This window comes from Leucoraja erinacea, chromosome 10 (assembly GCF_028641065.1).
Source record: "Leucoraja erinacea ecotype New England chromosome 10, Leri_hhj_1, whole genome shotgun sequence".
NCBI classification, from domain to species: Eukaryota; Metazoa; Chordata; class Chondrichthyes; order Rajiformes; family Rajidae; genus Leucoraja; species Leucoraja erinaceus.
Window position 1 is genome coordinate 51072222 of NC_073386.1, and position 26047 is coordinate 51098268.

The 26047-nt window shown below is 45.8% G+C and overlaps 1 protein-coding gene across 16 annotated transcripts in view; it reads right to left on the bottom strand.

The window, feature by feature from the left end:
* prrc2c (proline-rich coiled-coil 2C) overlaps positions 1-18297 on the bottom strand; it is a 67741-nt gene extending 49444 nt beyond the window's left edge. For 15 of the 16 annotated variants that reach the window (XM_055642267.1, XM_055642280.1, XM_055642271.1 and 12 more), the window contains exons 1-2: positions 18069-18296; positions 341-514 (exon numbers count right to left, since the gene is read on the bottom strand). In XM_055642267.1, coding sequence (XP_055498242.1) covers positions 341-455 — 115 coding nt within the window. In that variant the 5' untranslated portion in view covers positions 456-514; positions 18069-18296. Of the gene's footprint in view, positions 1-340; positions 515-18063 lie in introns of all 16 variants that reach the window. The other variant, XM_055642266.1, reaches the window with a different exon arrangement.
* Between the last annotated feature and the right edge of the window lie 7750 nt (positions 18298-26047).

Below are 26047 nucleotides of genomic sequence, written 5' to 3' on the forward strand. Positions count from 1 at the left end.
TAACCCCAACTTGCATTTGATTTCTATTGAGTTTTTAAATTACAAATTAAAAGGATTTGAGGAATAAGCTATGACTGTTCCAAAGCAAAAATTCTTGCAAGAGAAAGATAAGGGTCTATTTTACACTATATTTTCTCTCAATTTACACCATATCAGTAGACATGTTGAATAGAGTGTCTCTTTAAGAGAGGACATAGGGTTAATTTACTACATTTCAGTGGGCAACTAAAAAAAGCTGTACTAGGAGAGAAAATACCAGTACACAAAAATGTACTGACAGCCCAATGAAAAGGATGGCAAAAGAGGCCAAAGCTTTAAAGCAAAACTAGGTAAGACTCACCTGCATTTTTCTGGGTCTCTATTGACTTTCCTTTGTAGGTGTTGAAAAGATTGAGTGTGGCATACTTTGTTTTCCCATCCTTTGCCTTTGTGCTCTGGCCTGACCTATCGGACATTTCGATGGAAATTCATCTAGTCTGAAAAGGCCTAGATCACTTCCAGAACTAGCCACCAGCTGTAAGGGAACACGTTAGTTAAAAAGACAGTTTACTCCACTTAGTCCAAATGTGCATACATCATTGTAAACTTAAATCAAATGAAAAATATTACTCCGGTCATACGAGCTGTTACAGTCCCAACTTTTTAAACTCAAAATACTTTAATAGCTCATGTAAAGAAATCACTGAATGTTATTTAAAGTATCCAAGAAAATCATTTCTAAAGTATCCAAGAAGAACACATCTACAAAAAGCAATGCAATTATCATAGGTGATTTTATGTATATGAGGAATAAAATCCCAATAATCTGGCTCTGAGGACAACAGCAGTGCTGGATCTGCATATTTCCCCCAACTATTGACTATCATCACCTCAACCCATTTAATTCCCTTATGTTAGCTGTTAGCGTAAAATAAATATTCCAGTGAACCTCATCAGGTTAAGATACCATACCATTGGGATCACATTATTTTACCGTCGACTGCAGAAACAAATGAGTAAATAGTGTAGAGGATACGTTTTTCAGGTGTACAGGAAATCAGTCGGCTAAAAGAAGCCAACTAGGTCTATTAGTATATTTCTTGTATATTTCAAGTCTTAATAATTTAGTAGTTAGGAGTCCTTGAAAATTGATTGTAATATGAAAGTTCTAGCGATCTGGATCGATCGGAAACTGTGGCCATGAATCTACACGGTTTGGACGCAAGGTGACCATGGTAGATTAGGAAAGGAAAAAGTGACTAACATTTGATACTAATCTACAACAAATAAATAAAAGTAGGACAGGAAAAAGGAAATGACTAATATTTAATACGAATCTACAATCTAAGGAACAGCAGTCCAAGAGCCCCAGCCTTATCAGTCACTGGCGGTATTAGATCAACGGAAAAAGTTACATAGAGTTGTGAGGAAAAAGTCCAAAGTTGGGAAAATTTCCAAATTCAGAGTACCAGGAAATACAAAGTGGAAAACAAGTGTTGTTCAACAAAAAACAGTAAACCATACTGTAAATATGTAAAAAGAATACAACGTTAATGTGGGTTCTCAGTCTAAAGCAGAACGATTTATTGGGGAATACGGAACTGACAAAATTAAACAAAGAATGTGACTGTCTCAAGAAAAGAAAATAAATAGCGGAATGAAACAAATAGCGGAGAACAAATTCGAGCAAATGAGGTATTGAAAGATATTAGCATGTAAAAAATTAGAATGTATTCCCGAAAATATTGTATGAACAGAAAGTCGATAACCCCCCTTCAATCTGAACTGTATCCAAATATTCTAACAGATGTAGCCACAGAGATAGTAGAATCTATGTAATTTTGGAATAAATCACAAATTGTAAGATGGCAAATGTAACTTTACTATTTAAAGAGGTGAAGGAGAAATCAAGAAATTACAAACTTCATTGCCAGTCAAATGGAAGAATCTCTGATGAAGTGGCAAAATGAGCAATCACGGGAGTTTGCCAGGTGCAGAAAACAGTAAAAATGCGTAAAGGACAAAAGGTCTGCCAGGTATTGATCACTCCATTTAGATATTTGGTTAAACTGTTGCTGCACAAAGGACCCATTGATGTCACACATGGGAATAATGGGTGTGATCGAAGAGCCCTCATAGAGACACTGTCGTTTAACGACCATGGTTCGGAGTTAAATAATACTGGATAATTAATTTTTAGAAGACAGGCAAATATAAGAGGAAGGGGAACAATGATATTAAAGAAGAGGGTGAACTCATGGGGGAAAAAGGGATCTTACCTCTGAAAATTAAATTAAATGTACTTGAGTGGAACCAGCAAATAAACAGCCAGTGGCAGCGAGTATTTGTGGATAGAGACAAAATGCTGAAGTAGCTCAGCAGGACAGGCATCTGAGAGTCAGGGGAGAGGGTCAGACGGAAGAGTCTCGACCTGAAACGTCACCCATTCCTTCTCTCCAGAGATGCCGCTTGTCCCGCTGAGTTACTCCAGTATTTTGTGTTTATCTTCGGTGTAAACCAGCAACTGCAGTTCCTTCCTATACATTTAGACGAGGGAATCAAGTGTAACACATTTAAAAAATGCCGATGATGCAAATGTAGGTAGAATTGCAGACAATCAGGTGATACTGAATAGCTTCAGCCTAATGCAGCCAGGTAAAAATAGAACGATAACTGGTGAGATTTAAAGGAAGTCACATACTGCTGTTTTGAAAATCTGAACATTTTTTTGACTATGTCAAATTTTCATAAAATTCACTTGGCACCATTTCAAGGAATAATATGGCGACAATCTACATTGGCAATAATATCCCTCTGCCCCCTGAACAGATAATTATTAAAGCACAGCTGATCATTCATCTTCTATGCAGGGAGAAATAGTTACTATCTCAGGTTGATCATCATGCGCTCTCCACAGATTCTACCCAACCCGCTCAGTACTCTCAGTACCTACTTTCTGTATCTGCCATCTGATTCTGCTTTCAAAAGAATTCTTTAGCAACATGCATAGCTCTTGGTTTGCCAGTGATCCAGTACTTGTACTATTCTTATCTCAATTGTGTCTCATTTTGAATAGGTACTAAGATAAAGTATTTTAAAATATGCAATATTACTAGCAACATGTTACTCCATAATACTACACACATTTATTAATTGTTTAAAAAGCAAAATGGTATAATGACAGAGGCCAATCAGCTCGGCCATTTGAAGAAGAACATTTCCATGATATCCCTGCGTCCTACTCTCATCATGCCCAGCAACTCTCGTTGAATTCTTGTGCTATTTAACTATATCAAGGGGCAATTTACAGCCGCTACTTAATGTACCAGTCTACAGTTGAAATGTGGGAGGGAACCAGAGCGTGCAGCTAGTGGTCATGAAGAGAATGTATAAACTCCTCGCATAATGTATGCAAGGTTAGAATCAAACCCAGAACTGGAGTTGAAAGAGCAGCATTAAATGCAGCACAACCGTGCTGCAGTTACATTGGCCCAAACACTGCAATTATCAGCAGGCTTCAAAGATACCAATCGATCATTTTTTTAACTTTCTTGGCTGACAGCAACTTGTGTCACAAGGGAGGATATTAAGTTTCTGAAAATTGAATTGCTTTTTTCCTTAGAATTATTTCAGCGAAAACCAAGCAAGTTCAAAGAACTGGCTTGAGCATTACTTTGGGCGAGGACAGAAAGATTTGATGTACATAGGGAAAAAGTCCTTTGCAAAAGGTTTTCTGCCATTGGATTGGCATCATCACAACAATGCAGCAGTAAAGTGAAATGTTATGTTATGGTAGAAGTTTGACTTCTGAACATTTCAATTATTTTTAAAAAAAACGAAATTTAGTGGTATACGCTGCACTTATTTCCCTTTTGAACAGCAACGCAAACATTTCCTACAGGAAACTAAAGCTCTGCATCATTGCAAACCAACTTATTGTTCTAAAATGCCACAGAAGACTGCAGAGTTTAAATGTTGTAAGTCAACGAGCGCAGAGGGATTTAATTGAATGTATAGACCTATTGATAAAATTTCAGAGAATTATTGACTGACTTATTTCTGAAAGTATGTGTCGGAAAGAATTTTTGAAACTGTTACTAGATAAGCAAAGCAATTTTATACTTTCCACGGCAATCAGTCATTGAATGTTGCAATCGCCATTAGATTTTTCTAACAACCCCCAGGAAACAATCATATTTAATCAAAAATAATATCATGCAATTTAATACATACTTTATCTTTCTTATTTACAAAATAGATTAGCTTAATCGTATATTGCCATTCAGCAGCCAGCAATCTTGGAGTTGAATTTCCTCATTACTGTGGTAATACACATCAGTGGCCTAATTAAAGCAGTGGAGGAGGATATCACTATAGCAATGCAAATTTCTTAATGTCCTGTAATTTCCGGGCTGTTATTAAATAAAGGAGATGTTTGATATTAGACTCAGTACATAATAAGCCATTTTTATCAACCAAGGGCAGGTCTCAGTTGATAAACAAAAAAATCCTTTTGACCAGTTAATAATAAGAAACTATAGAACATTGTGGAGGTTGAAATGCTCTTTACTACATAGCTCCTTCAATTTCCTCTTGGTGTGGCAATGCATACCATGGCAATATTAACTCCCGGAAGGAATTACCTGCAATTTTTAGATAGCAATAGGTTCGCATATCCATGGGCATATATCTCGAATCAGATACAACAATTATAGAATATCTAAATCACCAACTGTGGTGGCACAATGACACAGCGGTAGAGTTGCCGCCTTATAGTGACAGAGATCACGGTTCATCTTGACTACAGATGCTGCGGGCCCTCCCGACTTCCTCCTACAAAGGTGTGTTGGTTTATAAGTTAATTGGGCTCTGTAAATTGTCCCTGGTGTGTTGGATAGGGTAACCGTGGTGTGTTGGATAGGGTGATCATTGGTCAGCGCAGACTTGGTAGGCCAAAGGTTCTGTTTCCACGCTGTATCTCCACCTAAACTAAAATCATCAGTAAACAAATGTAAAAACTGCAGATGCTAGAATAATTCAGCAGGTTAAGTAGCATTAATGAAAAGAAAAATAAAGCTAGCATATCAGTTGATCCTTCCATCAGAACGCAGGTTTTTAAAAAGATGTTGCCTGACAATAGACAATAGGTGCAGGAGTAGGCCATTCTGCCCTTCGAGCCAGCACCGCCATTCAATCATGTCTGATCATCCACAATCAGTACCCTGTTCCTGCCTTCATATCCCTAAACACCACTATCCCTAAGAGCTCTAACTCTCTCTTGAAAGCATCCAGAGAACCAGCCTCCACTGATCTCTGAGGCAGAGAATTCCACACACTTACAACTCTTTGTGTGAAAAAGTTTTTCCTCATCTCTGTTCTAAATGGCTTACCGCTTATTCTTAACCTGCTTGACCTGCTGAGTATTTCCAGCATATTGTGCTTTTATGACAAATGCATTTATAACCTACCACAGACCTATTTCAAAGGAATAGCAGTCTGCTCTTGCTAGCTCTAGAAAGTGTTTACGAATAAATGATTTGAGGCATTGATGGGGAAGAAAAGAATAAAAGCCAACTTTTTTGATCTCCAAGTTAACACTCCTTTAAAGCTGTCTTCATGAGTTCAGGAAAAGGTCTTCATAGCTAATAAAACTATTTTCAAATGAGAATGTGTCACATAATCTCAAAGAAAGCCTATTACCTGAGTGACATATAAAGCATTTCTCTCAAAAATACCTTTCTATGAGGGACAGGCAGTGTAATTCAAATGGAGCGTTCTGCATCGACACAAGTATTCTCATCCTGCACAACATGAACATGCAGAAGTTCAGCATGTAAAGACACTTAGTGTCTGCCTATGTAGTAGAATTTATGAACATCAGTGACCACCAGGGCAAAGGCAAAATGATGTACTTCCCCCTTCATTAACCCTCCCCTCTCCAAATTTTGACAAATGATTTGTACATTATAGCTTTGGACACACAATGCAGTTTACATCTACAAATCTACACTTTGGCTGAACACACCACCCAGTCCTTGTGCATTAACCAGCTCCTAATAAAAAACATTCCCAGCACTTTCAGGTAATCTGGCCTTGTTGTGATGGGTAAAAGATTGGCCGGATCAGCTGCCAAACAAAATAGATTGTTTTTTCTTCAATTGAAACTGGTCACTCATCAATCTGACAGCGGGTCCAAGTCAGTGACATCAACTGCGAAGCTTTGGCCCAAGTATATATGCTGCCCGGCATCGTCATCACTCCTTTCTGGTGGATTGGATAAAGAGTTCAATACAACAAACATGACTGAACAATGAAGTCATCCATGCTTAATTGGAAAGATTTCCATTTCCTGCCCATTAATGTTGTCTGTGTAGAGTAGCAATGTCCAATTATGCATTATATCTGCAAACCCTTTTGCGGAGAGCACTTCATCATTTACGGGCAATATTCCATCAAAAGCTGCCTCGTAATCCAAGCCAAATGTGAAACAGTTCTCCTGTGATCCACACATAGGCAATCATAACCTTGAGTAGTGCAAATCTTTCAGAGATCTTCCTGCCAGAGCAACCCACCCTCCCCAGATTAGGAAGACACTCAAACTGGCTATGGCCTTGGACAGAAATCTTACAATCCATATTTAACAGGAAGACAGCTCATTAATTTCTCATCTCTTCCCTCCCATTTGCTTGTGGATGAAGTTGAAGCTGCTCTTCCTAACATGCTACCAATTAGAAGCTTGTTGCTTGGCACTTCCAGGTCTGGCAAATGCAAAGAGCCAAGTTCAACTCAGCTAGTGAGACTGTTTCCAGTTCGATCCATCTCAAAGGAATGGGTAAGACCTAGACAGCTTCTCCCAGTCCAGATTCTCCCACTTTCCCTGTTGTAAAATCTCAGAGAAAGAGGACAAGAAGCTTTGCTCTGTCTCTGGCCCTCAAATCATACAGGCTGGTATGTGTTGAATACAAGCAAGTTATTGTGCTGATAAGGTGCAAGCTTGGACCTGGGCAAAAAAGTCTAAGACTACCACAATATAGAAAACACCTTCAGAGAAACTATTGCTCCCATTCTATCGGTTGGTGAGATTGGCAGAGCAGGACGGTAGCAAAATTACTTTATCAACCTGAATGCTGCCAGGATACGCCTAAACTCAACAAGGTTCAGGTAAGTGCAGTCTTTTGTTTTGCAACAAACCAATTTGCAGCAAAATTAAAAATGAACCAGAAGAAGCAATGGGGGAATTTGAAACTGATAAAAACTATAATTAAAAATGAGAAAGTACCAAACTAGATCTAAATGATAGAAAACACACGTAAATGCCCTCTTTCTAGCTTAGATAAAACCTGGTTAAATATGCAACCTAAAACCAAAACACAAACAGCACCTCTGGCACAATCCAGTTTAAGGTTGTATATTATGAGAAAACAAATTATAGATGTGGAAAACTGAAATAAAAGCAAAATGTTAGAACATCTCAGCCGGTCTAAGGGAAGAGAGATGATGCTTCTGCTCAATGATCTTTAGGTCATTGAGGTGAAACAGCAACTCTGTTCCTATGTAAATAGATGTTTTTACTCAGTATTATTAGATCAAGAACAAACCTAAAAAGATAGTTTATAATGTTTAACTCTGGTAATACAGTAAAGTACAAACAGAAGGACAAAGTGAAACACTAGATCAAGAGACTGGTGGATATTAAACGTTAAATGTTTTATTAAATTTAGATGTAGATCAAAAGATTAATCATAAACGCAATAGAAAGTGTATTAGAAATACTAATAGCGCACAAATATATCAATTTCAAAATAGCACTGTTGGATAGTGGTAGCAACAAAGGATAACTTATAAGATCACATGGTTTTTAAGGGTCCTTCCACTGCTATCAGCAATGCACCAGAGACATCACTTCTCATTCACAAAGCAAATACTCCAAAACCCCCAGATCTTCACTAGCAAATCACCTCAAGGACATTGCCAGGGCTGGAGCTTCTGTGCCTTTTGATCAACAGTACTGATCCCTGAGCAATTAGACTCTCAATTACTAGCTTTTAAAAAATCCTATGGAACAATCTCAAAGATCATTGCTATAGCTATTATGTGAAGCCTGTGTTCATAGTACATTGTAGCTTTTTCACCTATTCAACAGGTTACCTCAAAGGATCCTTCAATGTGCACTAGAGGCTGCCTGGTCTGTTACTAATATCATTGTTCATTTTAATGTCTAGACATCGGTTACAGCTGCCCCAATATCCTTCAGAACGACCCACATGAAAACACTTTTGGATAATACCTTGATTTAACCCTCTCCTCACTATCTAAGATACTAAGATGCTACCTTACTAATACAACCTTGCCTGATCTCCATCTCTGGATTACCTTTTCCTATTAGGTTAATATATTGATCTGATATATTGAACTGTTAAGAGGGTCTCAACCCGAAATGTCAACTATTCCTTTTCTCCAGAGATGCTGAGTTACTCCAGCATTTTATATCTATCTAAACTGTTTTCATATCCTTGTCATTTATATATTTTGGCAGTTAGCCAACACTTAATAACCTCCATCTTGTCCTGCTCAACATTTCAAGATGATTCATTAGACCGCAGCAGGAAATTTACTCTTCCTGGACCTCCATGAATTCTCCCCCAGGACTTCACTTGTGGGCCAGTGTTCACTTGGGAGGGAGGCCTGTGCGCACCCATTATACTGAAATCATTGGTTTAACAGATGGGCAATGACAGTTGTAATGAAGCTTTTGTGTCCACCTATACCTTCCACCACAGCATGTTAAAGAAAATGGAATGGAACTACAATAGCTCACATCAAATCTGCTCTCATCCAATGACTGATTCACCTTGTTACAGCATTTGGCTCTTAAATTCCTCGTTCCCCTGCTCACAGTGGTTACGCAAAAATGTCTCGTATCACTACTTTTCAGCCACAGCCTCATGGACCAAAGACCGATAAATATCCACCCAGTGATTCCCAATCCTATCTCAATTTTGAAGCTCTAGCCAAAGCCTCCATTCACCTTATAGGAACTACCAATCACCTGAATCATGCATTCAGCCCTAGCTTTAATGCTACTGTCCCTATACCATTACTCATTTATCTTATTTTCATCAATTAACTTAATCATTGGCAGTTAAGGCTAGACTACGTAGAACTACCAGGTTCTGCTATCCTTTGCAGATTCTGCTAATTATTCCAGAATCTCCATGAAGCAGCAGGTAACTTCCTACTTATCTTCATGACAATGTCTTCTTAGTCCATCCTCTTCTCAACGTTGTGTACGCAACTCATGGTTTCAGCAGTGTTGCCAATTCACTCTTTTCATTTCATGGTCAAACTTGAGATGTGGATTTAAGATGGTGTTTCGCTGAACACCTTCGCTCAGTCCGCCTGGACCTACCTGATCTCCTGGTTGCTAAACACTTTAATTCTCCTTCCCATTCCCCTACTGACCTTTCTATCCTGGCCTCCTCCATTGTCAGAGTGAGGCTAAACGCCAATTGGAGGAACAACATCTCATATTTTGCTTGGGCAGCATACAACCCAGTGGTATGAATATTAATTTTTCTCACTTCAAGTAACCCCTGCATTCCATCCCTCCCCCACCCAAGTCGCACCAGCTTCTTTTTCTCACCCATCAAACAGCTAACAATGGCCTGTTTCCTTTATCATCATTACTTTTTTACATATCTTTCATTCATTGTTCTATCTCTCTTCAAGGATCCTCACTGCTCAATCTCATTTCTTTAGATTATCTTCTAACGTGCTTCCTCGAAATACATGTACTGAGGATGGTCCTATTCACTCATTACCAACCTCTACACAAATGTCCAACATTTACCATCACATCAACTAACTGATTTGTTGATATAAGCAGCAGCATCCTCCAACTCCCCATTGGTTTGATCAAGCATTCCCAAGTGATAGTACCCCCCTATCTGGCATTCAAATTGTTTACAGTCTTGATGTATTTCATACCTAAAATGGCCACCTGCTCCCAAGCTCAACCTACCCATAAATAACATCCTCAAACCTGCACTTTCATTTTCTGATTCTTCCACATCCTGGTTTTAATAAGTGTAAAAAGTCCCAAGTATTTCCTTCCTAAATCTCTCCATTACTCATTCCCCTGCCCCCTCAAGTCATCCATTTAGAGATCCTTTACAACATCTCACTTTAGGTCATTTGTATTGGTGTCAGGTTTTGATCAACAATGCTTACAAAAACGAGAATGGGATTGGTCTGTTGGCTGGCACAGACTCGAAAGGTTGAAAAAGCCCGTTCATATGTGATATCCCAGCTGGAGTACTGCGTCTAATTCTGATGCCACACATTTAGGACTGATTTACATTTCTCAGACCGCAGAGGGGAACTACTAAAGCATGATCAGTTATGTGGGGGGGAGTAGAGAAACTGCGATTCCCCCTCTTACGCTGGAGAACAGTGATGCTAACAAAGCCCTTTGTGATTTTAAATAAGGAAAAATTACTTCCAGCGGCAGAAGAGTTGGTTCCTTGAAGACACAAGTTTAAACTAATTGCAAAAAGAAGAATCACAAATCATTTTATTAAAAAGTAGTGAGCTATGATTTGGATGCATTACTGGAAAGGTAGAATCAGATTTAATAACTTTTAACGGGAATTAAATAGCTACAAAATGCCGGGGGGCCGGGGGGGGGGGGGGGGGGGGGGGGGGGGGGGGTACTGGACAGGAAGCACCGAGCAAAACTAATTGGATAGCTTTAGAATATTCACCACATGTATGATGAACCAAATGAGTAGGCAGGAACTGCAGAGAGACACAAAATGCTGGAGTAACTCAGTGGGACATGCAGCATCTCTGGAGAGAAGGTGACATTTTGGGGGTCAAGACCCATCTTATCTGTTTATGATGATACAAATGCCCTCGATAGTTTCATTCTGTATAGGCCATGTAATTCTGAATTGAAATTAAAACAACATGGTATTAAGGCACTGGTAACAATCACAGGTCACTGGCAGCATCTGCAGATCATTCATCCTACAGCAGAATAGCAGAAAAGGCTATTAAGGTTTCTATAATCAAAATAATATAATCAATTCTGTAATCATCATATATGGGATTGTCCAAGAGATGTGAACTAGCAATATGAATTGGGAAGGACATAAAGTGCTGGAGTAACTCAGTGGCTTAGGCAGCACATCCAGAGAACATGGGACAAGTGGCGTTTCAGGTCTGGACCATTTATCAGACTTTTGAGGGGGGGGGGGGGGGGGGGGGAAGAAGAAAGGGGGGGGGGGAAGAGAGTCAGTATCTGCAGTTCCTTGCTTCTATTGTAGTTACACCTTGAGGAGATTGACATGGTATCCTGCTATGCAAGATGTTATTGACGCCATGAATCAATCCCTGAAAGACGATGGGTACAGTTGTCAAAACACAGAGTGAATACGTAGAGATTACAACAAAATGTAAAGTGATGCATAACTCCCTCCGTCAGCGACCAACAGTAAGACTGCTACACCAAGAAAATTATTCATGACTGTGCTTAACTGAAAACCTGGATAACAACCAAAATGGCCAATTACTTCTGCCATGCGACAAGATGATTTTGGGCACATGCAGATTTAACAACCTTTTCAAACACACGTGTCTGTATTAGGATTAATCGTGAGGACACTATTTTGTACAGTTCATTACCTCGTGCATTAGGAGTATCAATAACTGAAACAAGGCTCTAATTTTTTTTAATAGCCAATTGCGAATGCCCAAGATCTATAGATTTCGCTAAAGTAATGATTGTTTTTCAAATTTCTACCATAAATGTTTAATATAACCATTCACAATCATGATTATTTTTTAAACTAGTGTACTTTAGGTATTCTACAACCTGCAATTACCCAAGTACAAAGTTAGTAAAACAGTGAACATTAAACATGGAATATACAAAATGCTTATTAACAAAAACATGACGGCACCTATTATGTGAAAATAGGCCATTTGGCTCAATTTCCCCGGGTGGGGGGTAAGGGGGCGGGCAGGGTGCAGAATGAGCAAGGAGGTGGACGAGATGTGGAGGGGCCGGCGAAGGGGGAGTGGGAGGTGGCAGGGGGAAAACATGGAGGTGGGTGAGATGGAGGGGTATGAGGAGGGATGGCGCGGAGAGGAGGGGTAGTGGAAGTGGAGGGGGAATGGAAGGGAGGGGCGGTGGGGTAAGGGAAGTGGGGGGGAAGGAAAGGAAGCAGGAGGAAGAGAAGTGGGGAAAGGGAAGGGGGGACGTGGGGAGAGTGGAGGGAAGCAGGGGGACGGGAAGGTAAGTGGGGGGGTGAGGTGGAGGGGGGGGGGTGGGAAGGATGGAGGGGAATGGAAGTGGGGGGGGGGAGGGAAGTGAAGTGGGGGGGGGAAGGAAAGTGGGGGGGATGGGACATGGGGGGGAAGGGACATGGGGGGGAGAAGAGGGGGGGGGGGGTAAGGGAGGGGGGGCAGGGTGCGGAATGAGAGAGGGGGTGAACGATGGGGGAGGGGCTGGCAAAAGGGGGAGAGCGAGTGCAGTTGGCAGGGGGGAAAAGCGTGGAGGTGGGCGAGATGGGGGGGGGGGGGGGGTTATGAGGGATGGCGCTGAGGGGAGGGTGGGGAGAGGGGTAGTGGAAGTGGAGGGGGAGTGGAAGTGGGTGGGTAAGGGAAGTGGGGGAAGGAAGGGAAGCAGGGGGAAGGAAGGGAAGCAGGGGGAAGGAAGGGAAGCAGGGGGAAGGGAAGGGAAGTGGGGGGGGGGGGGGAAGTGGAGGAAGCAGGGGGAGGGAAACGGAAGTGGGGGGGTGTGAAGGGGGGGAGGGGGGGGAGGGGAAGGGTAGTGGGGGAGGGGAAGGGTAGTGGGGGGAGGGTAAGTAGAGGAAGGGAAGGATGGAGGGGAAGGGGAAGTGGGGGGGAAGGGGAAGTGGGGGGGAAGGGAAGTGGGAGGGGAAGGGAAGGAAAGTGGAGATGGGGGGTGGGGGAGGGAGGGAGAGAGGTGGGAAGTGGTGGGGAAAGGAAGTGGGGGGGGAAGGGGAAGGGGGGGGGAGGAGAAGTGGGGGGAGGAGAAGTGGGGGGGGGTGGTAAGAGAGTGGGGCAGGGTATGGAATGAGCGAGGGGGGTTAACGATGGGGAGGGGCTGGCAAAGGGGAGAGCGAGTGTGGAGGGTGGGGGGGGGGGAAAGCGTGGAGGTGGACGAGATGGGGGGGTCTGAGCAGGGATGGCGATGAGGGGAGGTGGGGGGGCAGCAGCGGTAGTGGAAGAGGAGTGGAAGGGAGGGGAAGGAAGCGGGGGGGGGGGGGGGGGGAGGGGATGCAGGGGAGGAAAACGGGGAAGGGAAGTGAGGTGACGGGGGGGAAGGGAAGTGGGGGAGGGGGAGAGAAAGTGGGAGGGGATGGAAAGTGGGAGGGGGAGGAAAGGGGGGGGCAGGGGAAGGGAAGGGGTAGTGAGGAGAGGGGAAGAGAAGCGGGAGGAGGGGAAGGAAAGTGGGGGGAGGGGGGGGGAAGTGGGGGGAGGAGGAGAGGGGAAGTGGGGGGGGCAAAGTAGAGGAGGGAGGGAAAGGGAAGTGTGGGGGGAGAGGGAAAGTGGGGGGGGGAGGGGAAGTGGAGAATAGAGAGGAGGAGGTGAGGAGAAGAAGAGGATCAGTGGGGGAGGGGGGAAGAGAAGGGGGGAAAGGGAGAGGAAGAGGAAAGGGAAATGTGGGGGAAAGCAAAGTGTGGGAAAGGAAGGGGAGGTGGGGGAAAGGAAGGGAATTGGGGGAAAGGAAGGGAAGTGGGGGAAGAAGGGAAGTGGGAGGAGGGGGAAGAAGGGAAGTGGGAGGAGGGGGAGGGAAGGGGGAGGAGGGGGGGGAAGTGGGGGAGGGGGGGGGTGGGAAGTGGGAGGAGGGGGGGAGGGAAGTGGGGGGAGGGGACAGGAAGTGTGGGAGGGAGAAGTGGAAGTGAGGGGGGTAGGAAAGGGGCGTGTAGGGGGGTAGGAAAGGGGCGTGTGGGGGAGGGGAAGGGAAGTGGGGGGAGTGAGGTGGGAGGGAAGAGACGTGGGGGGAAGGGGGTGCGAACAAGTGAAGGGGGGAAAGGAAAGTGGAGGTGGGAGGGAGGAAAGGGACGTGTGGGGGAGGGGAAGGGAAGTGGGGGGAGGAAAGTGGGGAGGGAAGGGAAGTGGGCAGGTGGGAGGGGAAGTGGGGGGGACAAAGTGGAGGAGGGAAGGAAAATTTAGGGGGATCGAAAGGGAAGTGGGGGGAGAGGGGAAGTGGGGGGGGGAGGGGAAGTGGAGGGGGGGGGGGAGAGGGGAAGTGGAGGGGGGGAGAGGGGAAGTGGAGGGGGGGAGGGGAGGGAGGGGAGGGAGAGGGAGGGGGGGAGAGGGGAAGTGGAGGGGGAGGGAGAGGGGAGGGGCGGGGAGAGGGGAAGAGTGGAAGTGGGGAGGGGGAAGTGGAGGGGGAGATGGGAAGTGGATAAGTGGGGGGGGGGAGGATAAGTGGGGGGGGAGGATAAGTGGGGGGGGAGGATGAGGCGAGGAAAGAGAAGGGGGCAGGAGGGGAGGGAACGAGAGGAGGGAAGAAACAGGGGAGGAGGGAAAAGAACAGGGGGGAGAGGGAAGGGGGAAAGGGAATTGGGGAGGGGAAGGGATGTAGGAGGGATGTGGGGGGGAGAGAGGAAGGGATGTGGGGGGGGAGAGGAAATGGAGGTAGGGAAGTGGAGGAGGGGAAGGGAAGGAAAATGGGGGGGAGGGGTGGGGGAGAGAAACTGGGGGGGAAGTGAAGTAGGGGAAGGGATGTGAGGAGGGAGGGGAAGGGAATTGGGGGAGAGAGGGAAGTGGGGAGAAAGGAAGGGTAGGGGGAAAGGAAGGGAAGTGGGGGAAGGGAAGGGAAGTGGGAGGAAAGGAAGGGAAGTGGGGGGGAAAGGAAGGGAAGTGGGGGGGAGGGAAGTGGGGGGGCGTGGGAAGTGGGGGAGAGAGGAACGTGTGCGGAGGAGAGGGAAGGGTTGGGGAGGGGAAAGCGAACTGGGCGGGGGAGGAGGAATGGGAAGTGGGCGGGGGGGAAATGGGAAGTGGGGCGGGGGAAATGGGAAAGTGGGGCGGGGGAAATGGGGAAGTGGGGGGAAGGGAAGTGGGTGTGGGGGAAAGGGAAGTGGGCGGGGGAGGGACAATAAACAATATGTGCAGGAGTAGGCCATTCGGCCCTTCGAGCCAGCACCACCATTCACTGTGATCATGGCTGGTCTATCCAAATCAGTACCCCGTTCCTGCCTTCTCCCCATATCCCTTGAATCCGCGATCGTTAAGAGCTCTATCTAACTGTCTTGAAAGCATCCAAAGAATTGGCCTCCTCTGCCTTCTGTGGCAGAAACTTCCATAGATTTACAACTCTCCGTGTGAAAGTTTTTCCTCATCTCCATTCTAAATGGCTTACCCCTTATTCTTAAACTGTGGCTCCTGGTTTTGGACTCCCCCAACATCAGGAGCGTGTCTAATCCCTTAATAATCTTATATGTTTCAATAAGATCACCTCTCATCCATCTAAATTCCAGAGTATACAAGCCCAGCCGCTCCATTCTATCAACATATGACTGTCACACCATCCCGGGAATTAACCTGGTGAACCTACGCTGCACTCCCTCAATAGCAAGAACGTCCTTCCTCAAATTTGGAGACCAAAACTGCGCACAATACTCCAGGTGTGGTTTCAGTAAGGGCCCTGTACAACTGCAGAAGGACCTCTTTACTCCTATACTCAACTCCTCTTGTTATGAAGGCCAACATGCCATTTGCTTTCTTCACTGCCTGCTGTACCCATATCCGCGAGCATTGCCACTTTTCATTTCACTGCACATCTCGTATGTGTATGTGACGAGTAAACTTGACTGCTTACTTTCAGTGACTGATGAACAAGGACCCCAGATCTCATTGTACTTTCCCTTTTCCCAACTTGGCACCATTCAGATAATAATCTGCCTTCCTGTTTTTGCCACCAAAGTGGATAACCTCACATTTATGCACATTATACTGCACCTGTCCAAGTCACCCTGCATCCTCATAGCATTCTCCTCACAGTTCACACTGCCACCTAGCTTTGTGTCATCTGCAAATTTGCTAATGCTACTTTTAATCCTTTCATTCATCCAAATCATGATTGTATATTGTAAATAGCTGCAGTCCCAGCACCAAGCCTTGCGGTACCCCACTGGTCACTGCCTGCCATTCTGAAAGGGACCCGTTAATCCTTACTCTTTGTTTCCTGTCTGCCAATCAATTTTCTATCCATGTCAGTACCCTACCCGCAATACCATGTGCTCTAATTTTACCCACTAATCTCCTATGTGCGACCTTTTAAAATGCTTTCTGAAAGTCCAGGTACACTACATCCACTGGCTCTCCCATGTCCATTTTCCTAGTTAAATCCTAAAAAATTTCCAGAAGATTAGTCAAGCATGGTTTGTTTCCCCTTCGTAAATCTATGCTGACGCGGACTGATCCTGCTACTGCTATCCAAATGTGCCGCTCTTTCATCTTTTATAATCGACTACACCAATCTTCCCTACCACCTATAATTGACTCCAGCATCTTCCCCACCACCAGGCTAACTGGTCTATGATTACCTATTTTCTCTCTACCGCCTTTCTTAAAAAGTGGGATAACATTAGCTACCCTCCAATCCACGTGAACTGATCCTGAATCTATAGAACATTTGAAAATGATCACCAATGTGTCTACAATTTCTAGAACCACTTCCTTAAGTACCCTGGGATGCAGACCATCAGGCCCTGGGGATTTATCAGCCTCCAGTCTACCCAACACCATTTCCTGCCTAATGTGAATTTCCTTCAGTTCCTCCGTCCCCCTAGATCCGCTGGCCACTAGTAAGTACATCTGAGATTGTTTGTGTCTTCCCTAGTGAAGACAGATTCAAAGTACCTGTTCAACTCGTCTGCCATTTCCTTAATCCCTGTAATAAATTCACCTGTTTCAGTCTTCAAGGGTTCAACTTTGGTCTTAACTAATTTTCTTCCTCTTCACATACATAAAGAAGCTTTTACTATCCTCCTTTATATTGGCTGGTTTACCTTTGTACCTCATCTTTTCTCCCCATAATTGCCTTTTTAGTTTTCTGTTGCTCATTAAAAGTCTTCCAATCCTCTGGCTTCCCGCTCATCTTTGCTATGTTGTACTTCTCTTTTATTTTTATACTGTTCCTGACTTCCCATGTTAGCCCCTTACTCCCCTTGGAATCTTTCTTCCTCTTTGGAATGAACTGATCCTGCACCTTCTGTATTATTCCCAGAAATACCTGCCATTGTTGTTCCAATGTCATCCCTGCCAGGGTATTTTTCCAGTCAACTTTGGCCAGCTCCTCCCTCATGTCTCCATAGTCCCCTTTGTTCAACTGTAATACTGACATTTCTGATTTTCCCTTCTCCCTCTCAAATTGTAGATTAAAACTTATCATATTATGGTCACTGCCTCCTAATGGCTCCCTTAGGAACGGAGGGGGAAGGGATGGAAGTGGGAAGGGGGGGGGGAGATGGAAGTGGGAAGGTTGGGGGGATGGGGGAGAGGGGGGAAAGTGGGGAGATGGGGGGTGGGGAGAGGGGAAAGGGAAGTGGGGGTGGGGAGAGGGGAAGGACAGTGGGGCGAAAAGAAGGAAAGTCGTGGAACGAGGAGTAAGGAAGTGAGTGGTGGGGCGAGAGGGCAGAGGGAGTGTGTGTGTGTGTGTGTGGGGGGGGGGGGAGTGGGGCAAGGGGAAGGAAAGTGGGGCGAGAGGAAGGGAAGTAGTGGAACGAGGGGTAAGGAAGCGGTGGGGCGAGGGGGGGTAGAGGGAGGGAGAGGTGTGTGTGTGTGTGTGTGTGTGTGTGTGGGGGGGGGGGGGGGGGGTTGGTGCTGGAACAAAGGTGCAGTGCGTCAACCGCCAGCGCTCCCCACCATAAATAACTCGGGCCGCGGGCTCTCCGTGGGTGGGGAGAGAGAAAGGGAGAGGGAGACGCGGGGAGCCGGGGGCTGGAGATGGAGCGAGGAAGGCGAGGTGGTGGCGAACGGAGATGCCGCTGCGCTGCGCGGGCCCCAGGCCTCAACTGCGACCACCGGGCCCAGGCCTCGCCTCACCTCACCTCGTCCGCTGTTGGCGATGCTCCCTTATTCTCCACTTCCTTCTTCCTCGTTGTTGCGTTGTGGTTTTCTGTCGATCAAAAGCAGGGAGTTGCTGGAGCTGGGAACGGCGGATGAGGCGCTGGGCTCGGTCTCTCGGTCTCTGCTTCTCCGCCTCGTTCTCACCGCCGTCGCCGACTCGCCAAGATGGCCGCCAGCCCGCCCGCCGCCGCCGGCCTGCGCGTCTCACGTCAGCGCGCCGCCCCGCCCCTTGCGTCAGCAACCACGTGACGACAAGTCCATAGTGGCGCCACCACGCTTCCGCCACCACCCTGACATCACTGCGCACCGGCCCCCACCAACACGTGACGTAAACGCGCACCCCCACACACACCCCGACATCACTGCGCACCGGCCCCTACCCTCCCACCGGCACGTGATGTCACCCACCCCGTGACGTGTCCACGCTAGCCATGCTCACCATCGTGACATCACCACCATGACATCATCGTGACACCCTACCCCATGACGTAATCGCTTCCGGCTGCCTTGTAGTCAAAGGGTGGAAATGCCTCATTGTCCTTGGTCTGTTCTCCAATGGGTAACCTGAATGCACAGCTGTTTTTTTCGCTGGCTTGGTTAGTACGGTTACCACAACCAAAAATTTGTCACTGTACCTCACTTCACTTGACATTAAACTAAACTTTTATCCATAGTAGGGGAATTAAAAAGCACAGGACATGGAGTCATAGTCTTTCCGCTGAATGGTTAGCACGCAACAAAAGCTTTTCACTCTACCTCGGTACATGTGACAATAAAAAATAATGTGTCGGAAGGAACTGCAGATGCTGTTTTACACCAAAGATGGTCACAAAATGCTGGAGTAACACAGCAGGCCAGGCAGTGTCTGGATGGAATGAATGATTCAAGATTCAAGAGAGTTTATTGTCATGTGTTCCAGATAGGACAATGAAATTCTTGTTTTGCTTCAGCACAACAGAATATTGTAGGCATAAATATATACAGAACAGATACCATTGAATATATATATATATACACACATAAATAAGCATATAAAGTGTAATGTGTGACATTTTGGGTCGAGACCCTTCTTCAGACTGAGAGTCAGAGAGATGGAGCGAGATACGGAAGGGTAAGGTGTGAAAACACAGATCAAAAGGGGACGGTGATCAAGGAAAATGTAGAATGGTTAATTGTTGGCTGATGGGAAGGTGACAGCAAGGAATAAAATGAGTAAAATTTAAACAGGACAGTGAAATTAGTCGGAGACCTGGGGTGGGGGAGGGACGGAGAGCGAGGGAAAGCAAGGGTTACTTGAAGTTCGAGAAATCAATATTTGTACCTCTGGGTTATAAGCTGTCCAAGCAAAATATGAGGTTCTGTTCTTCCAATTTACGTCGGACCTCACTGACAGTGGAGGAGGCCCAGGACAAGTCTTTCTATTGACTGGTTAGCATGCAACAAAAAACTTTTCACAGTAACTTGGTTCACTTGACAATAAAGAAAACTTTTATCCAGAGTCGAGGAATCAAAAACCACAGGACATGGATTCATAGTCTTTCTGCTGAATGGTTAGCACGCAACAAAAGCTTTTAACTCTACCTCGGTACATGTGACAATAAACTAAACTAACTAGAGAGAAAGACAAAAATCTGGAGTAACACAGTGCCTCTGGAGAAAAGGAATAGGTGACATTTTGGGTTAAGACCCTTCTACAGACCATTGAAACAGGCCCTTCAACACAACTTGCCCATGCTAACCAACATGCTCCATCTACACTAGTTCCTCCTGCCTTCCTGGAATGCCTTGAGAAATAAGGGATTAGACTCTTTCAGAAAAAGTGTTTTGGTCTTTCAATAGCTTTTCAGCCAGCTGTTTCCTAAATACTAGAACTGAACAAAAAATACTGTTTGAATAAAAAGGACAGAAAGTGCTAGAGTAACTCAACAGGCCAGGCAGCATCTCTGAAGAAGGGTTTCGGCCCGAAACGTTGCCTATTTCCTTCGCTCCATAGATGCTGCTGCACCCGCTGAGTTTCTCCAGCTTTTTTGTGTAACCAGCATCTCTGAGAACATGGGTGTGAAGTTTTGGTTCGAGACCCTTCAGACCCAACCCGAAACATCACCTTCTCATGTTCTCCAGTGATGCTGCCTGACCCTCTGAGTTACTCCAGCGTGTTGAGCCGTTTGGAAACCAGCAGTTCCGTGTTTCTACTGTTTGACTAGTTGGAACTAGGAGGTCACATAAAGAACCAGGTAAGGCCACACCAAACCAAGTCACAAATTTAATTTGGTAAATATATTATTTTATTACAATACAACGTTAGACATCATTAGGGATAGCACAGTGGCACAACAGTAGAGTTGCTGCCAAAGACCCGGGTTTGATCCTGACTATGGGTGCTGTCTGTACGGCATTTGTATTTTTCTCCCTTTGACTGGGGGGGGGGGGGGGGGGGGGGGGGGGGGGGGGGTTCCTCCGGGTGCTCCGATTTCCTCCCACATCCCAAAGACGTTCCACAGAAGCTTTTGGAAATTGTCCCAAGTGTGCAGCATAGAACTGGTCTATGAGTGATCGCTGGTCGGCATGGACTCAGTGGGCCGAAGGGCCTGTTTCCACAGTGTGTCCTAATCTGTACTGTTTGTTGCATTCAAGGTAGGACTTGAATGTTATTTCCTCAATGTTCAAGTACTCAAATTATTGTTCCTTGCACAATCGTGTTTCAGCAAGTTTGCCGGTAACTGGTTTCTATGATGCTAAAGCCCAAGTGATGACTAGGTAGTTAAATATATGGACATGTGCCTCCTACATCGGTATTGTCTTGCAACGAGGAATGCATTGAGAGTCATGGTTGCTTTCAAGCTTTCTGTCAAAACAAGTTTCCATTAGTAATTGATGTTTATTCTCTGTATGAATCTCCTCCCACTACAATTACCCCTCCCTTCCTTAACCGCTCTCAACCCACCCACACATGTGTTTAAATCATTCTCCAAAATGTTGGAAGATAGCCAGCAAGCTAAACTAACAAAGTGTTTGTCTTGCCCTGAAACATCATCTATCCATGCTCACCAGAGATGCTGCCTGACCTGCTGAGTTATAGCCATCGAGTATTACAGCAGGGAAACAGGCCCTTCAGCCCAACTTGCCGACGCCGACCAACATGCCCCATCCACACTAGTCCCACCTGCCTGCGTTTGGCCCATATCCCACTATACCGGTCCTATCCATGCACCTGTCCAAATGTTTCTTGAACGTTGCAATACTACCTGCCTCAACTACCTCCTCCAGCAAATAGTTCCATACACCCACCACCCTCTACCTCTCAGGTTCCTATTAAATCTTTCCCCACCTCACCTTAAACCTACGTCCTCTGGTTCTTGATTCTGCCTCTCTGCGTCTACCTGATCTATTCCTCTCTTGATTTTGTGCACAAAATTCCAGCACTTTGTGTCTTTTTATCAATTAACCAAGCACTGCCATAAGCTCAGGATTGAGGAGCACTTCAACAACTCCGACCCCCGACGCATGTGGCAAGGCATCCAGGCCATCACGGACTACAGACCCTCCAACATCACCCCCACATCCAGCGACGCCTCCTTCCTTGAGGAGCTTAATCACTTCTATGGCCGCTTCGACAGGGACAATCTAGAGACAGCCATCAAGGCTGTGCTACCTGCCGATCACCAACCCCTCACACTCACCCCCTACGACGTGTACGTGGCACTGAGTAGGACTAATGCACATAAGGCTGCTGGCCCTGACGGCATCCCCGGGCGCGTGCTCAGTGCCTGTGCTGCGCAGCTGACAGACGTCTGGACTGACATCTTCAACCTGTCACTTGCCCAAGCAGTTGTCCCCACTTGCCTTAAAGCCAACTCCATCGTGCCAGTGCCAAAACACTCCACTGCGGCAAGCCTCAACGACTTCCGCCCAGTTGCACTTACCCCCATCATCACCAAGTGCTTCGAGAGGCTGGTCCTGGCACACCTCAAAAGCTGCCTACCCCCCACACTGGATCCCTATCAGTTTGCCTACCGCAAGAACAGGAGTACGGAGGATGCCATCTCAACGGTTCACTCCGCCTCTCTCCCACCTTGACAACAGAGACACTTATGTAAGAATGCTGTTCATCGATTACAGCTCAGCATTCAACACCATTATTCCATCTAAACTGATCACCAAACTCGGTAACCTGGGCATCGACCCCTCCCTCTGCAACTGGATACTGGACCTTCTAACCAACAGACCCCAGTCTGTGAGGTTAGACAAGCACACCTCTTCAACCCTCACCCTGAACACCGGCGTCCTCAGGGCTGTGTGCTGAGCCCCCTCCTCTACTCCCTCTTCACCTTGACTGCACACCTGTACATGGTACTAACACCATCATCAAGTATGCAGATGATACAAACGGTGATTGGCCTCATCAGCAACAACGATGAGCTGGCCTACAGGGAGGAGGTCCAGCACTTAGCAGCATGGTGCGCTGACAACAACCTGGCCCTTAACTCCAAGAAGACCAAGGAATCATTGTAGACTTCAGGAAGTCCAGAGGCGGCACGCACACCCCCATCCACATTAACGGGACGGAGGTGGAACGCATGTTTCTAGCTTCAGGTTCCTGGGAGTCAACATCTCCGATGACCTCTCTTGGACCCACAATACCTCTACTCTGATCAAGAAGGCTCATCAGCGTCTCTTCTGCCTGAGGAGACTGAAGAAGGTCCATCTGTCTCCCCAGATCCTGGTGAACTTCTACCGCTGCACCATCGAGAGCATCCTTACCAACTGCATCACAGTATGGTATGGCAACTGCTCTGTCTCTGACCGGAAGGCACTGCAGAGGGTGGTGAAAATTGCCCAACGCATCACCGGTTCCACGCTCCCCTCCATTGAGTCTGTCCAAAGCAAGCGCTGTCTGCGGAGGGCGCTCAGCATCGCCAAGGACTGCTCTCACCCCAACCATGGACTGTTTACCCTCCTACCATCCGGGAGGCGCTACAGGTCTCTCCGTTGCCGAACCAGCAGGTCGAGGAACAGCTTCTTTCAGGCTGTCACTATACTAAACAACGTACCTCGGTGACTGACTGCCCCCCCCCCCCCCCCCCCCCCCCCCCCCCACGTATTATTTATTTTTTTATTCAAATCGTTTGCTATGTCGCTCTTCAAGGGAGATGCTAAATGCATTTCGTTGTCTCTGTACTGTACACTGACAATGACAATTAAAATTGAATCTGAATCTGAATCTGAATCTGATCTGCGGTTCCTTGTTTCTAATTACAAAGGGTTTTATTGAACAGATGAATGTACATGGAAATACTCTGCGTTTCCTTCCAGACAGGCAAATTGGATCAATATAATATCATACACAAAGTTGTGAAGAAGGGTCCTGTCCTGAAACGTCACCTATCCAAGTTCTCCAGAGATACTGTCCGACCAGCTGAGTTACTCCAGCACTTTGTGTCTTTCTTTTATGTAGTGTGCAGTTTGGCATTTGATACAATTCTTACAGGAAGGAAACATGGCCAGTTGGTAGTGCGATAGTGCAGTTCCTCGGTTTTCACACAGTGTCTCTAAAGTATTAAGACCACAGAAAGACATCTACGTTACATAAGTCCGATACGTTACAACTTACATTTGAAAAACGTTTCTCTATGTTTTCCTTATCAAAGCCACAATTTTAATGAGTTCTTTTCAACCGTAGGATTTTTTTCCAGTTAAAAGAGACCCATTTTTTTCACCGTGTCAGTCATGGTACCACATTGGAAAGATCTTCTGCATCTTTTGCTTTTGTAGGGTGGAGACCAAAGCTTCGCCACATGATGCTTCCTTAAATGTAGAAACAAGGAAGTGCAGATGCTGCTTTACTAAGGAAAGGCACAAAATGCTGGAGTAACTCAGTGGTTCAGGCAGCATCTCTGGCGAAAATGGATAGGCGACACTTTGGATTGTGTCTGAAGAAGGGTCCAAACTCGAAACGTCACCTATCCATGTTCTCCAAAGATGCTGCCTAACCCGCTGAATTACTCTAGCATTTTGGGCCGGGATCCAACATCGGTGATGTAGTATTACCTCCCTATTACTCTCTAGTCTTCTAGAAATGAACCCAGCACATTCTTTGATCACTTTAAGGCCTGTGAACTACCGGTTTAATTATTTATATTGCTCAGTCTTTCTCCCGATCTTCCCAATTTACATTCTTACTTCAATTGGCAGCACCGTGGCACAACAGGTTGAGCTGCTGCCTCACAGCACCTGATCTCTGATGCTGTCTGTACGGAGTTTTGCACGTTCTCCCTGTGACCACATGGGTTTCCTCCAGGTGCTCCGGTTTCCTCTCACATCCCAAAGAAGTGCGGGTTTGTCGGTTAATTGGCCCTCTGTAAATTTCCCCCTAGTGGGTAGGGAATGGATGAGAAAGTGGGATGACAAAGGACTAGTGTGAACGGGTGATCGGGAAGGGTCCTTATGTTGACTGTTTTCCAAGGGTAACATGAAATGTATGGAGTTGATGGAGGGGAGTCTGGCGGCTGGTTTCATGTGAGATGTAGTTGAAAGAGTAAAATAAATCAAAGTATTAATGAAAAAAAAGGAGCCTATTTTTAAATTTAAAAATTGTAATAGAAGGTGGAGAAAATCTAATGAATGCTTAGTTTAAAGTCCTGGTGGCCATGTTGAGAATCACATTAAATATTAACAATCTATTAACGACTTTGCTATATTCAATACGTTTGGCAGATTTCCAAAATGAATAATAGATTATATTTGGTTTTTATTCAGCCATTAGCAATGAACTGTAAATGTTGGCCTTGGCAACATTTCTCCCATCCTGACAATGTTTTGAAATCACAGCATCGTGGCTGGTAACAGAGGGCTGGAATCAGTAGATTGAAAAAATACTTTAAAATAGAGGCCATGCTGATACATGCAATTTGAGATTCCATAACTCCAAGGACATAACTAAGAGCTATGTTTTATTCTTGAGACACAAAGAGCTGCAGATGCTGGAATATTGAGCTATACACAAAGTGCTTTGTGATTCTCAGGATGAAAACCGTTCCTTATAGAATAAAGATGAGGAGGAATTTCTATAGCCAGAGGGTGGTGAATCTCAGGAATTCATTGCCTCAGACGGCTGTGGAATGTTTTAGGTCCGTACAGACAGCACCAGATAGGACCTTGATTGGGACGGACAAGAGGGCTGTGTGGCCGGTAGGAAGGAAGGGGAGTGACGCAACGGTAGAGTTGTGGCCTCACAGCTCCAGAGACCCGGGTTCGATCCTGACTACAGGTGCTGACTGTACGGAGTTTGTACGATCTCCCTGTGACCCCGTGGGTTCTCTCTGGGTGCTCCAGTTTCCTCCCGCACTCCAAAAACAAGCAGGTTTGTAGGTTAATTGGCTTTGGTAAAAATTGTATATCGGCCCAAGTGTGAAGGATAGCGCTAGTGTACGGGCTGATCGCTGATCGGCGCAGACACGGTGGATCGAAAGGCCTGTTTCCACGCTGGAGCTCTGAAGTAAAATAAACTAGAGTAAAGACCAGAGGGCCGTGGTCTGTAGAGGGAGGCGCTGAGCCGGCCCCTGCCCGTCTCCCCGAGGACCAGAGAACAGGAGAGGAGTGTGCAGGGAGGCCACGATATAAACCAGTCAACACGTTAACATATAACCATATAACAATTACAGCACGGAAACAGGCCATCTCGGCCGTACAAGTCCGTGCTGAACAACTTTTTTTCCCCTTAGTCCCACCTGCCTGCACTCATACCATAACCCTCCATTCCCTTCTCATCCATATGCCTATCCAATTTATTTTTAAATGATACCAATGAACCTGCCTCCACCACTTCCACTGGAAGCTCATTCCACACAGCTACCACTCTCTGAGTAAAGAAGTTCCCCCTCATATTACCCCTAAACTTCTGTCCCTTAATTCTGAAGTCATGTCCTCTTGTTTGAATCTTCCCTATTCTCAAAGGGAAAAG